General features: G+C 34.1%; 1 protein-coding gene across 6 annotated transcripts in view; it reads right to left on the bottom strand.

The window, feature by feature from the left end:
- Positions 1–12,910, bottom strand: part of LOC106134424 (fibroblast growth factor 22) — a 162,397-nt gene that overhangs the window by 119,923 nt on the left and 29,564 nt on the right. For 5 of the 6 annotated variants that reach the window (XM_060949841.1, XM_060949843.1, XM_060949840.1 and 2 more), the window contains exon 3: positions 10,640–11,104. In XM_060949841.1, the coding sequence (XP_060805824.1) occupies positions 10,640–10,859 (220 nt within the window). In that variant the 5' untranslated portion in view covers positions 10,860–11,104. Of the gene's footprint in view, positions 1–10,635; positions 11,105–12,910 lie in introns of those variants that run through there. The other variant, XM_060949845.1, reaches the window with a different exon arrangement.

The following is a 12,910-nucleotide window of genomic DNA, read 5'->3' as shown; positions in this document are numbered from 1 at the left end:
ATCTTTGTAATAAATAACTCAAATCGACTAGATCAAAGCGAGTGCATTGAAAATTGGTATCTCTTCAGAATCGCAGTTCATGGCTATCTCTCAATTCGATCATTCAACCCAATACAAACTAAAGCTGATAATCCACAACAGACTACTAAAATTTTCATTTATAAAAAAAATTAAGTGAAAAAATTAATAACTAAACATATACGGGACATATCACACAGATTGAGTTAGCTCCAAAGTAAGTTCGAGACTTGTGTTATGGGATACTTTTACAATTCTATATTTTATAATAGCCTACTTAAATAGATAAACTTCCAAGACTTTCGCCAATTAGAATGGGTTTTTTGTCCGTCTATTTGGAACGTTATAACTTCGAAACGATTCAACAGATTTGTACGCCGTTCACACAACCGTATTACATATAACTTCAAGCGTTGTCAAGTTGTCAAGAAGTTATGGTCAACTGAAAATTGAACTTAGAACACTGCTTCGAAACTTTTAAGCGGGCAACAGCTAGTTCTTACATAAACGAAAGTCGTACGAATTCCCGTGCAGTCTCACCTTGACACCGAATCTTTATAGCTGTATAAATAGTTGTACTATCTTATTTATACAACATGTGAAATAAAGTCTTGAAAATACGATCTTGACCGTGAACCGCTTCTTAGCTTTCGTTTATGACGTCAGAACATTGTCTACATTCCATGGGGATTTTCATCAACACTTTTATATTCTGATTCGCATCAATGGATGCCAATGTCCTTTGTGATGGAAACCAGATGGTAGATATATGACACATACATACATACAAGCACGTCTATATCCCTGATGTAGTAGACAGAGGAAACGGTATCGAAATGGCTGTTTTTTGCTGGTGATTTTAAAAGTGGACAAAGTCGCAGGCAAAAGCTTGTAAATAATATAAAATACTACTGTTTTGAATTTGACATTTTTTTCCTTGTGACCCTTCTACAAACAGATCGTTCATATTCTTTGACAAATCTTGGAATTATTGTACCTACCCAGATATATGCAATGTCTCATTGGATACTATATGTATTTAATTACTAAATATTAGGAGGTATTATTTTATTCAACAATGAATTATGATACATGCAAGCATACATGAAATCACGCCTCTTTCCCAGAGGGATAGGCAGACACTACATCTTTCCACTAATAACGTTCCCTGCATCCTTATTTCTGACGGCTTCTGTGGCGCAGTGGTAGTACGCTTGTCTGTGACTCCGGAGGTCCCGGGTTCAAATCCCGGCCAGGGCATGATGAGAAAAGAACTCTTTATGATTGGCCTGGGTCTTGAATGTTTATCTATATAAGTATTTATTATAAAATATAGTATCGTTGAGTAGTATCTCGTAACACAAGTCTTGAACTTACTTCGAGACTTACTCAATCTGTTTCCCGTTGTATACTCGTATATTAATTTATATTTATTCTATCGCTTCATTAACATTAACAGCTCTCTTCATGCAAAGCTCTTCAGTTTCGGGTACTCTTGACTTGACATTTCGCCAGGCCTCCCCGATTTGATCAAGGTATATTATTTAACTTTAAATTTTAAAATGATTATATAAACAGGTTGATATTCGAACAAAGAGCCCGCACAAAAGAAAGTTATTTTAGTTAGAAACTTTTTCAAATAAACATCGAACAAACTTTTTAATACGGCTTTGTAAAAGTTTCTTTTCTTTTAAATTAAGAATTCAACGGGATTAAGACAAGCTATTTTAAATTAACTCACATTTTTATTTCTAGGAATTAATCTTTCTTAAAAAAAAAGTAGGTGATTCGAAAAACTGATCTGGCAACACTAGTTACAACTACATAGTGTTTTATCACTAACCAGTTTTATCACATATTGATTTAACGAAAACAAGTAATAAAATTTTGGTAACAACGATTAATCAATCCAATTAGTGATATAACGACCGAATCTGACATTTTATGTTCAGTTTGCTTAGATAATATTTATTATGTTTAAACTTCATTCATTTGCCGTGTGGTTAGCGGCACTTTAGAAACGAAACTCTCAATATCTTTCCCGTGGATATCGTAAAAGGCGACTAAGAGATTGGCTTCTAAACTTGGGATTCCTCTTGTAGGCGTTGGGCTAACAACCTGATACTTTTGAATCAAAATTCAATCGTGAAGCTATACAGCTGAATGTGGCCTTTCCCTCTTTTCAAGATGGTTGGCTCTGTTTATTTAAATCTCAATTCCATTATAAAGCCATACATCTGAACATGGCATTCAAGACTGTTGGCCCAATCTACCCAGCAAAGTATAGATATGTTATTATACACGCACATATATATAACTTATACAACAGCCTTAACAATGTAAAGTCCATCAGTTCTCACGTCATCTCTTGTCATAAATCAGTATAATACCCGCCATTTTCCGCGTAATCATTTCACAAGAAGACCAAATTCGTACCAAGAATCAGGGCCGCTACATACCGTTAAATAATTTCTTTATATCGAAATCTGAAAGGAGTTCTAAGATTAAAAGTTTAAAAAAATATATTCTTAGGTACAATTTTTTTATTGTCATTTATTTTAATTCTTAGTAGGATAAACAAATCTTTAAATATGAAAAAAAAATATTGTACTGATTGACCTGGATTTCGGATGCTTTTTATTAAATATATTTATTATAAAATAAAGTAATTATATAAATTATGAGTGTCATCTTTTGATGACCTTGTGTGTATACCACCTACCTATATTATTTTTTGGTGAAAAATAAAGAATTTTATACTTTGATTAAAAAGAAACACATTTCATTTTTTTTTATATTCTTTATGCACTGAAATGAAGACAAAATCTTAATACGTCATTTTGTTAAAAAAAAATCCTAAAATTAAGTATTCATTTTGTTTTTTATTTCAAACCGTATTTTTCTACAAAAGTCACGATTGTTTCACTTGATTTCAGTAGCTAAAGAAATCGACATTTGATTAAATTTTAAGTCGAGACAATTTATGATACCTGTGATCTTTTTTCTGACGTGACTATATGTATGTATGAACTTTTCTTGGTGAAAAATAAAAAAAAAACTATTTCAGATAAAAAAAAATAATCTCTTTTTCAAAACCTTATTACCAACCCTACTCGCAACTGGTTCTTGATGAAGTCGTAAGAACTTCGGAAGTCAGGCTAACAGGTGTAAATTGTTGTATTAAAACATGACCAATCAATCCACCGTCGATGCCGGCAAACTAATGAATAATATGTATGGGAAATAAAGCAAAGATTACGTTATACGATTTTTTACCTCTTCAATATAAATACATAGTTACAACAATACATAGTGTCGTGTGGTTCCCGGTACTTAAGAAAAAGACCGCTCCATCTTATTCTCATTGAGTTTAATAAACTTGTGATTCCTCTTGTAGGTGATGGGCTAACCTGTCACTTTTTGGATCTCCATACGATACATGGCCTGCCAGTCTTCTCAAAACTGTTGGCTCTGTCTACCCCCATAAGGAATATAGACGTAATCAGTCAGTCAGTAGACAGAGCTAGAGCAGTCTTGAAAAGACTGATAGGCCCCGCTTAGTTGTTTAACTTATGTGACGTGCATATCAATAATACATAGACATATCAGGATTAATAAATACACTACATTGCACCCAACCGACGTATCTCCGAAACCGACGAGCTTGCATAAAGAGAACGAAAGAAGTATGCAGATATTGTGGCAATTGGAAAGATGTGGTCTCTGCGTACAGCCTCCGAGAAAGTTCAGTTATAATTTTATCGATAAAATAAGACACTTTACTTTTTCCCATGACTATGTAAATAAATGCACTATGCAATCTTAAATCACAACTATAATTATTTGATATGACATTTATTTTTGTTAATTTAACGTTGGTTTATTTAACGGCAAAGGGACATAATTTGATTATGTTATTATTAAACCAAAAATTAAACCCAAAGCCATTCGGCTAAACGTGGCCTTCGAATATTTAGACTTATACGTTTACTTACGTTTCATATAAATTGTGTAAAAGTGCTTAAATTTAATTTTTTCTTAGTTTCATTATATCCTTTTAAAATATGTAAAGTAAGATAGTTCTTAAGCCAAAAATATGCAGAAATAATGAATAAGAAAGAAAAATAAAATACTTATTAATTACAGTCATAAAACAGAAAAACAACATTGACTTAAAAAAAAGCACAGTTTTGTTTTAATTTTTATTCTTTTGACACTATTATTTACACTAAATTATTCTTATTGCGAGAAATTGACACATAAAAACGAAAAGCTCAAACAGGTTATTTAACACAGTTGTAAAAATTTACACTGTTACGTTCAATATGACAGATTTGCTGTCATCTACCGGAGTCATAAATCGATATAGGTTTAATCGATAACATATACAGCACGTCCCTTCTTATGTAGGTTCAGATATTAGTTACAAAGTAAAAAAAGTTATAAACCTACATTATGTTTCCTCGATTACAGTTGTTGCGTATAATTTTAACATTTTCTATTTAGAATTAATTGCGCTCAGTTTAAGTAATGCTCAATTACGTAATGCATAAAAAACCACGCCTCTTTCCCGGAGGGACATGCAGGGACTCCATCTTTCCACTTGCCATGATCCCTGCATACTTTCGCATTTTCATACAGGGTTCTCGAGTTAGGGTAGGTACTTATATAGTGAAAAAAAATCGTGTTGAAATCTGAATGCAAAGACACGCACCCGAATGATTATATGAGAAACCCATGATTATATGAGATTAAAATATGATTTAAATTACAAAAGTTGAAATTACAACAATACATAAACATTATGGCACCGAAAAACAAAAAAAAATATTTAGTAAAGTCACACGTTATCAACTGTCACGAAATAAAAAATGCCATAAATTTCTGTCACATCGCTCTCCCAATGAATAAAATCACAAAAGGAAATTTTATCGTAAGAATAAATACTTACATTAATTATTCAAGTTTATTTCAACATTTATTTAATTTCGAACAATACATTCCGCATTTGAACAGTTGTTACGAATGGTCACGGAGGCGAAAAGGCGATGAGTTGATGACAGTTAAAAAAAAAATAATGGCGCGAAATACAACGTAAACCACACCGGATTGTTCATCCCACACTGGAGATCACTGATTAACAATCGTGCTTCCTTTAGAACGGTTTAGTGACTTTGAGTTAAACTAGGCACTAAGCTTTTGATTAGCACACTTCATTAAAACATACATACATACGATCATGTTTATATCCCTTGTGGGGTAGACAGAGCCGTGGCCGAACAGTCTTGAAAAGACTGATCGGCCACGTTCAGCTATTTGGCTAAATGATAGAATTGAGATTCAAATAGTTGCTAGAAAACACTTTTATTTTCCAATCTCTTTAAGACGTACTAGAATATTTCAACTTGATAAATTCATATATTCTTGAACAACTACAGACTGTTTCATTAGAATACAATTTCGTTTTATTTTAGTACTAGTTTTTATGCGTTTACTCAATCCCACACGTAGTCAATAAACAAAATGCTGTTTTATTACCGTTTTATCATTCCATTTAGCGAATATTAATTTCACAAAGTAGTTTCAGGTTCGTACAATGTATAAATGGTATAAATATGTATTTATCTATACTAATATTATAAAGCTGAAGAGTTTGTTTGTTTGTTTGAACGCGCTAATCTCGGGAAAATTAAAAAAATATTTTTGCGTTGAATAGACCATTTATCGTGGAAGGCTTTAGGCTATATAACTTCACGCTGCAACTGTAAGGAGCAAAGAAATAATGGAATATGTGAATAAAACATCCTTGAGGGTTTCAATGATGCCCAAAATATTTTTTTTACCAATCAATTAATTAACGCCATCAATTTTTAGTTCATTTCAATAACTAACATGGCAGCTGTACTATATATAAGTTAAAATATAGTATCGTTGAGTTAGTATCTCGTAACACAAGTTTCCAACTTACTTCGAGGCTAACTCAATCTGTGTAATTTGTCCCGTATATATTTATATTTATTATAACTGTATTTGATGATTAAACATCAAGATGTAATGTTGTGAAATTGGAATAGTACCTGTATTAAATTTAGTTATAGATATCCTCATCTAAACGAGGCACAATAGCTATCTTGAACCATCTGTAGTATTGACGGATTTATTAGCCGAAGACAACGCAAAGATGGTATAGCGATATTCGACGTAATATGGTCTTTAGAAGATAGCACATATGTCGGCGTTGCGCAAATCGATTAGGGTCTTAGTCGATTTTTGTCTCAAGAACTAAGAATGAATAGCGATGCGAGAATTCTTTTGTCGATAAAATCTGATCCGTACTAATATTATACTAGTAAAAATGTTTAAAAAAGAGATCTAAGTACTCTTTTAATTCATAGCAATGAAATAAATGAAAATGAATAAATGAAATGAAACTTCACGAGTTTTGTACTTACTAATCAAAAAAATACAATGATGTGAGTGAAAAATAATAAAGGTAAGGGTGACTCGTATGGATCAAGAAAAAAATTAAGTAGAATTGAGAACCTCCTTGTTCTTTGTATCCGGTTAATTACATTAATAGTGGTACAAAAAGCACTGAAAAAAAGAAAAACAAAACATTCATGATCTCAAACTGAGTCTGAGTTCATGATCAAGTCAATTGCTGATGTGAAATGACAGACGACATATTAATTCTTTTTTGCAATAATAATAGAATCGAGAGTGCCATTTAAGAACACGAATCGTATCTACCAAATCGCTCCCAATGAAGAAATAATTGATATAATCAGACCATTCTGAGCAATGTTTTATAATACAGGCCTATAATACATTGAAACTAGTTGAAGGAAATTCAAATCTTAAAAGTAGCGTCGTAAAGAAGTAATTACATTGACATTTAGGTAAGTGGAAATTAGCATGCTCACTCGTATAACGGTGATGATTTAAATATCACAACTGACCAAATTAAAGTAAGGTTTCTTGTTTAATCAGTATCTACTTCGAAATACTGGTTACCTTAGTAGTGAAGTGATTGAGTTGCCATATTTATAAGGTTGTGGATTGAAATTTTTTGTGTTTTCATGATCTTTGTTTGTTTGTAATATATTTATTGCATAGAAATTTACACAGTAACAAGAAAATAGTAAGTACATAGTTATAAAAGAAACAGATGTTTTGAGTAGCGAAGAGAAAATATTGCAATAGACTCTCATCTCACCTCCGCTACCTTTGCAGGTAAACCCAACCTGTATTGGATCTATGGTTACAAATCCAGTTGCCTAAATTTGCAGGTTTCCTCACGATGTTTTTCCTCGCCGTAAGAGCGTTGGTTAGTATTCAAACTAATGTACATAACTTTGAAAATAGTCATTAGTACATGGCCGAGGTGGGATTTGAACCTGTCTCTTTCTGCGCATCACGAATTGAACCGGGCACCTTACCGATTCGGCCACCGACGGTCTCGAGAGGAATTCAGACTACAAGTATTAAGTTTGAAATCAAAATCAATATTTAATTCAGCAAATAGGCCTGCGCATGCACTTTTCACGTCTTTAAATCTTCAATAAATTTTTAAAATAAAAAAAATTAAGTACTCTTACCGATTAAGCCTCCATAATAAGTTTATTTTATTCATTGTTTTTAATATAATAATAAGTACTCTTTCACCCAAATTGACCTTATCGGACATTTTAATTGACAACCAAAAATTTTATACTTACAAAAGTACAGGTTGCTGCAACTTACGGCTGTATTAAAGAAAGTACCACACAAGCGACGCCGGGGGCGATAGATGAGAGATATGGATGGAAGCTGAACTTGCCTTTTTTATTTTCGCCACAAATTTTGACAGATTCAAAAAATATGTCTTAATATATTTTTTCATTTACGACGTATGAATTTGAAAAAGATTTAACTTGTGGTTCACTATATGTATGAATGTAAGTTTTATAAAACATACTTATTATCACGGCTATATCCCTTATTGGGTTGACAGAGCCAAAAGTCTTGAAAATACTGAAAGGCCAAGTTCAGCTGTATGGCTATATGATGAAATTGAGATTCAAAAAGTATATATATAATAAATGCTAGCCCATACCACTTAAAAGAAGAATCCCAAGTTTTTACCTTAGTCGCCTTTTACGACATCCCTTGGAAAGAGATGAAGTGGTCCTATTCCTTTTTTCTATTGGTGCCGGAAACCACACGGTACACTGTGGTGTAATGAAACTTATTATTACATACAAAATTGTTTGTCAATTATGTAGGCTCTATCTCTTGCGGCAAGGAAGACATGAATAATTATACATATGTATGTATTTCTTTATTAGGTATTGACTTTTGATATCTTCGCAGCTAAGCTGCATAGCATGTCGTTTATGGAAAACCACCCTTACAACCATGGTGGCAAAACACCATTATTACAGACAATAAAAGAGATATCTTCAGTTTTTATAAGCACTTAATTTGGTAGCCGAATAACCAAATAAGATTCATTACCGCTTACACGGCGGTCGTTTTTTACTGAACATTTTATGATGTATTAAGAACGAAAATTACTACGATGACAGTTGTAGTACGAGGCTTCATTGCAGTGAAAATTTATATTACGTACATATAATTCACGTCTTTATCCCTTGCGGGGTAGACAACTCCTATATTCCATACCCCAACTCTGGCCATGATTCTAGATTGGGTAGGTCAATCTTACACAAAAGCGTCTCCCGTCTGACCTTCGCAACCATTGCAGGGGAACCTAATCCGTAATATTAATTATAAATAATACAGGTATTAAACGCGCACGTAACATACCTTTATTTTATTTCGGACGTTTCAAATCATGTTACAATGTATGAATGTATGTAATCTCGCTCTACGTTACGTGCGCGTTTAATACCTGTATTATTTATTAACAGTATGCAACGCGAAATTTTAAAATCACTTACCTGTAAAATTGGATTTTGGTAAAACCTTAACTAGACCACTGTGCCTAGATCTTCCTCGGAATCCTCAAAGATGTTTACATATATTGCGTGTTTATACTCCTTATTAACATACATACATATCATCACGTCTATATCCCTTGCCGGGTAGACAGAACCAATAGTCTTGAAAAGACTGATAGGCCACGTTCAGCTGTTTAATGCTTGATGATAGAATTGAGATTCAAATAGTGACAGGTTGCTAGCCCATCATCGACTAAAAGAAGAATCCCAAGATTATAAGCCAATCCCTTAGTCGCCTTTTACGACATCCGTGGGAAAGAGATGGAGCAGTCCTATTCTTTTTTCTATTCGTGCCGGTAACCACACGGCACACGGCTCCTTATTAAAATGGACTTTATGTGTGTAAGGATGAAATACAAGCTATTAAACCTTAGTTACAGCTATGTCAGTGTTAATGGTGAATCATCGGTGTAATGTCTGATATAAGTGACAGAGCTTGAAGCTAATTTCTTAGCTCCATGTTATTAATTCCTGTTTCTGAGATAAACTAACTTTCATTATAACTTGTCGCTAAGTTTTCTGTTTAAGCAAATAGGGAGTTGGAAGAATGAAGAGGATATAGGGATCTTGGCAAGTTTAATCTGTCTATCCCTCTGGGAAAGCGTGATTAAGTATATATAAACAACATTAAACACATTAAGATAATCATATTTTGAAGTCTTCGCCATGCACACTATATACTGCGACAGTTTAGGCTCACTAGTGATGGGTAACATCTAAAATATCGACATCGGTTAAATTAAATATAATTGATTTTATTAAATTTTGTATTTTAAGGTTTAAAAGAGCGGTATATCTGCTTCTTTTATTATTAACTTCTATACCTATAACTTAAACTAAAGCAGTTAAACAGTGTGAGATGTGAAAGAATTTAAGCTTTAAACGAACAGCATGAAATAGTGGTGAATAAAAGACCGAGGAAAAAGAAAGAAAGAGGGGGGGGCCTAGCTACCTGTAGCATAGGTTCGCAAGAACCTATTTCAGGAATTAGCCTGTCCTCAAAGATTGATGTAACATACCAACTTAGATGAGTACTAGCATTAAGAAAACGTGTACAATATTTGTGATGTGAGGAAATAAACGATATTAATAAAAGACAATGGGGCTAAAAATAGGCACATTTATACTCAAATCATATTGTTTTAAAGAAAATAAAACAAAATGGCCTCATTCAATCAAGCATCCTGTTTCATGCAAATTATTGCTAGTTATACTTTTGAGTCAAGAACCCTTGTTGTTATGACCGACTTCCTGTTACAAAAAGTCATGTGCCAAATTATTTTGTCATATTGTTGCTCCATTTAAAGGTTTCATATTTAAACCTAATGGAAGATTCGGCTCCCAAGTATTGTTATTCCATTTTTTGTTATTTTAAATTAAAGTTACATAATTTTTTTTATATATATACATGACTAAAAAGCTGTAAAGCTTATTATTTTTTCTTCGTTTTACGCATGCCGCAGTTGATTGCGGACAGTCAATTTTCAATCACAAATCACAGCTCACAGCATTCATCAGCCACAAAAAAGGATATTTTCGGGCACGTTGCCTAGCCAAGTATATGTATTAATACTATGTTACCAGACTTGTATGAAAAAAAAATTATATCAAGTACTTACTGTGCTCGCTGTTGCCGTCTGTGGTGCCGTTGACTGTGCCATCTGGCCATAACTGCAGATAGCGATTCTTGAGGAACATCTGTATTCTCCGCGAGGTGCCTGTAATATGGCTTAAGTTCGCCGACCGCTGAGCCCTCGGCTCCGGAGCAGGAGCCGCGGCACACGAAGCTAGCGCCAGCGCCGCTATAAGCAGCCTCAAGGGGCGCGCACGCGGAAACATGGCGCGCCGCGCCCATTTCAAACGGCTTGACGCCGTCACTGCTCAACACATCGCTTTCCCCACACTATTGTCGCTATTTCTATCTAATCTCGCTCTCTCCCTCGCTGGCAGCGCGCTAAACTGTTCGATTCACTCGCGAATTTCGTTGGTACGACATTTCTCGCATGGTTCGTTCTAGTGTTGCGCCATCCACGCGTGTCGGGTTGCGAACCGCAAACGATCCGATGTTTGCGGAGTCACACGATCTGAAACAAAATGCAATTGTTAGTTTCGGCGAGGATTGTGGATAGTACGCTCCAATTATTATTGTTTGTTTTGTCGCGGTTGATGTCAACGTGTCGCCATTCAATCAGTTGGTATCTTATTTGATAGGTCTTCGAAATTTCCAATAATGCATGTCTTTAAATTGATTGTCACTGTTTAAATTTGGAAAAGAGAAGTGAAAATCAATAGGAACACAGGTAGAACAAGAAAAATATTAGATCTCAACATAATATACCTACATAAGCAATCTCAAGCTGAATACTACAATTTATTTAGAATGCTACTAATATAGGGTGCATATTAACTTAACTGTAACTGTAAATAAACGGCTAGTCAGCCACGGACAGTCGTAAAACAATTAATTCTATTTTTATTACTAGCAATCACTCAAAGTCACTAAGTAACAGGAAATCCAGCTTCCAAGTAACCGCTCGTCAGTGCATCAACAACACTATTAGTTGTACCAGTGACACAATGACGTATTGGCGACGTACGTACGAGTATTTGCAACGAGGTTTTGCATCGTTCCGCGTATCGATATAAAGCGCAACACTAACAAACGAGCAAGCACTCCTTCCTTAGACTTTGTCCCGATTTCATTCTCACCTCTCTAGAGAAGAGCCCGGGGTATGCCTTTGACCATTAATCCTAGATTAGGTGTCAGGTTTTTATACGAAGATGGGAGTCGCCCCATCTGACCTCCGCAACCTTTGCAGGGGACTATCGTTGTACTGTACCAGGTAACAATAAAAAGGGAAAGAAACAAAGCGCGATCAAAACAGCGTCGCGCGTTCCATGCTACGGGTACTGGTACTGTTTTATATACAAAAATAAATAAAATAAATATATACGGGACAAATTACACTGATTGAGTTAGCCTCGAAGTAAGTTCGAGACTTGTGTTACGAGATACTAACTCAACGATACTATATTTTATAATAAAAACTTATATAGATAAACATCCAAGACCATCAAAAACATCCAAATATTACATACATACATACATATAATCACGTCTATATATCTTGCGGGGTAGACAGAGCCAACAGTCTTGCAAAGACTGACAGGCCACGTTCAGCTATTTGGCTTTAAGATCCAAATATTCTGTGTCGTAATGTCAAATTACGCATCTAATTCGATTTTCTAAAGTCTCAATCGCTATGAAAATCGAATTCAAGTTCCAGTTCCATTCTCTCGATATTTTGTATTTTCAGTTTGTTTTGCTTTTACCGTGTAAACCTATAAGTTTAACGTTAAACCGGCGATGGCATGCCGATACTAACGGAATCACTTGTCACAATATTTCTACTACCGTATATGAGCATTTTGTTTCAAACAATTCACAACTTTAACGCTTTTTATTGACACTTCTAAAAATATCTATGCTCGGTGTGAATTATTATTTAGAGTGCAAAGAGTTTTTTTTTTACTCATATAGTCACTGATAAATGTTGAAATTGTTTCTGACGTGTGGTTCCCGACACTTTAGAATAGGATCACTCGTTGGATGTTGTACAGGCGACTAAGGGAATCGGCATATTCATCAAGTGCAACTTTTACTATGATCCAATTTCTCGTAACCTTTTTGTCCCGGCTCAATCAAATTTCTTTTGACTTGGATAGCAAGTTTTTATAATTAAATATTATCTGACAAATTAACTAAAAAAATTCTCTATATATCCTTCACATCAATATCATTAATATCAATATGTTAATTATTAAAAGTCCATTTGAATTTTTTTCCTCAAAATTTACTCGATTCCAAACCATTAACAGTCGAATGAATG

The sequence above is a fragment of the Amyelois transitella genome, chromosome 20 (assembly GCF_032362555.1).
Source record: "Amyelois transitella isolate CPQ chromosome 20, ilAmyTran1.1, whole genome shotgun sequence".
Classification (NCBI taxonomy): Eukaryota; Metazoa; Arthropoda; class Insecta; order Lepidoptera; family Pyralidae; genus Amyelois; species Amyelois transitella.
This window is presented reverse-complemented; position numbering and strand designations above follow the sequence as displayed.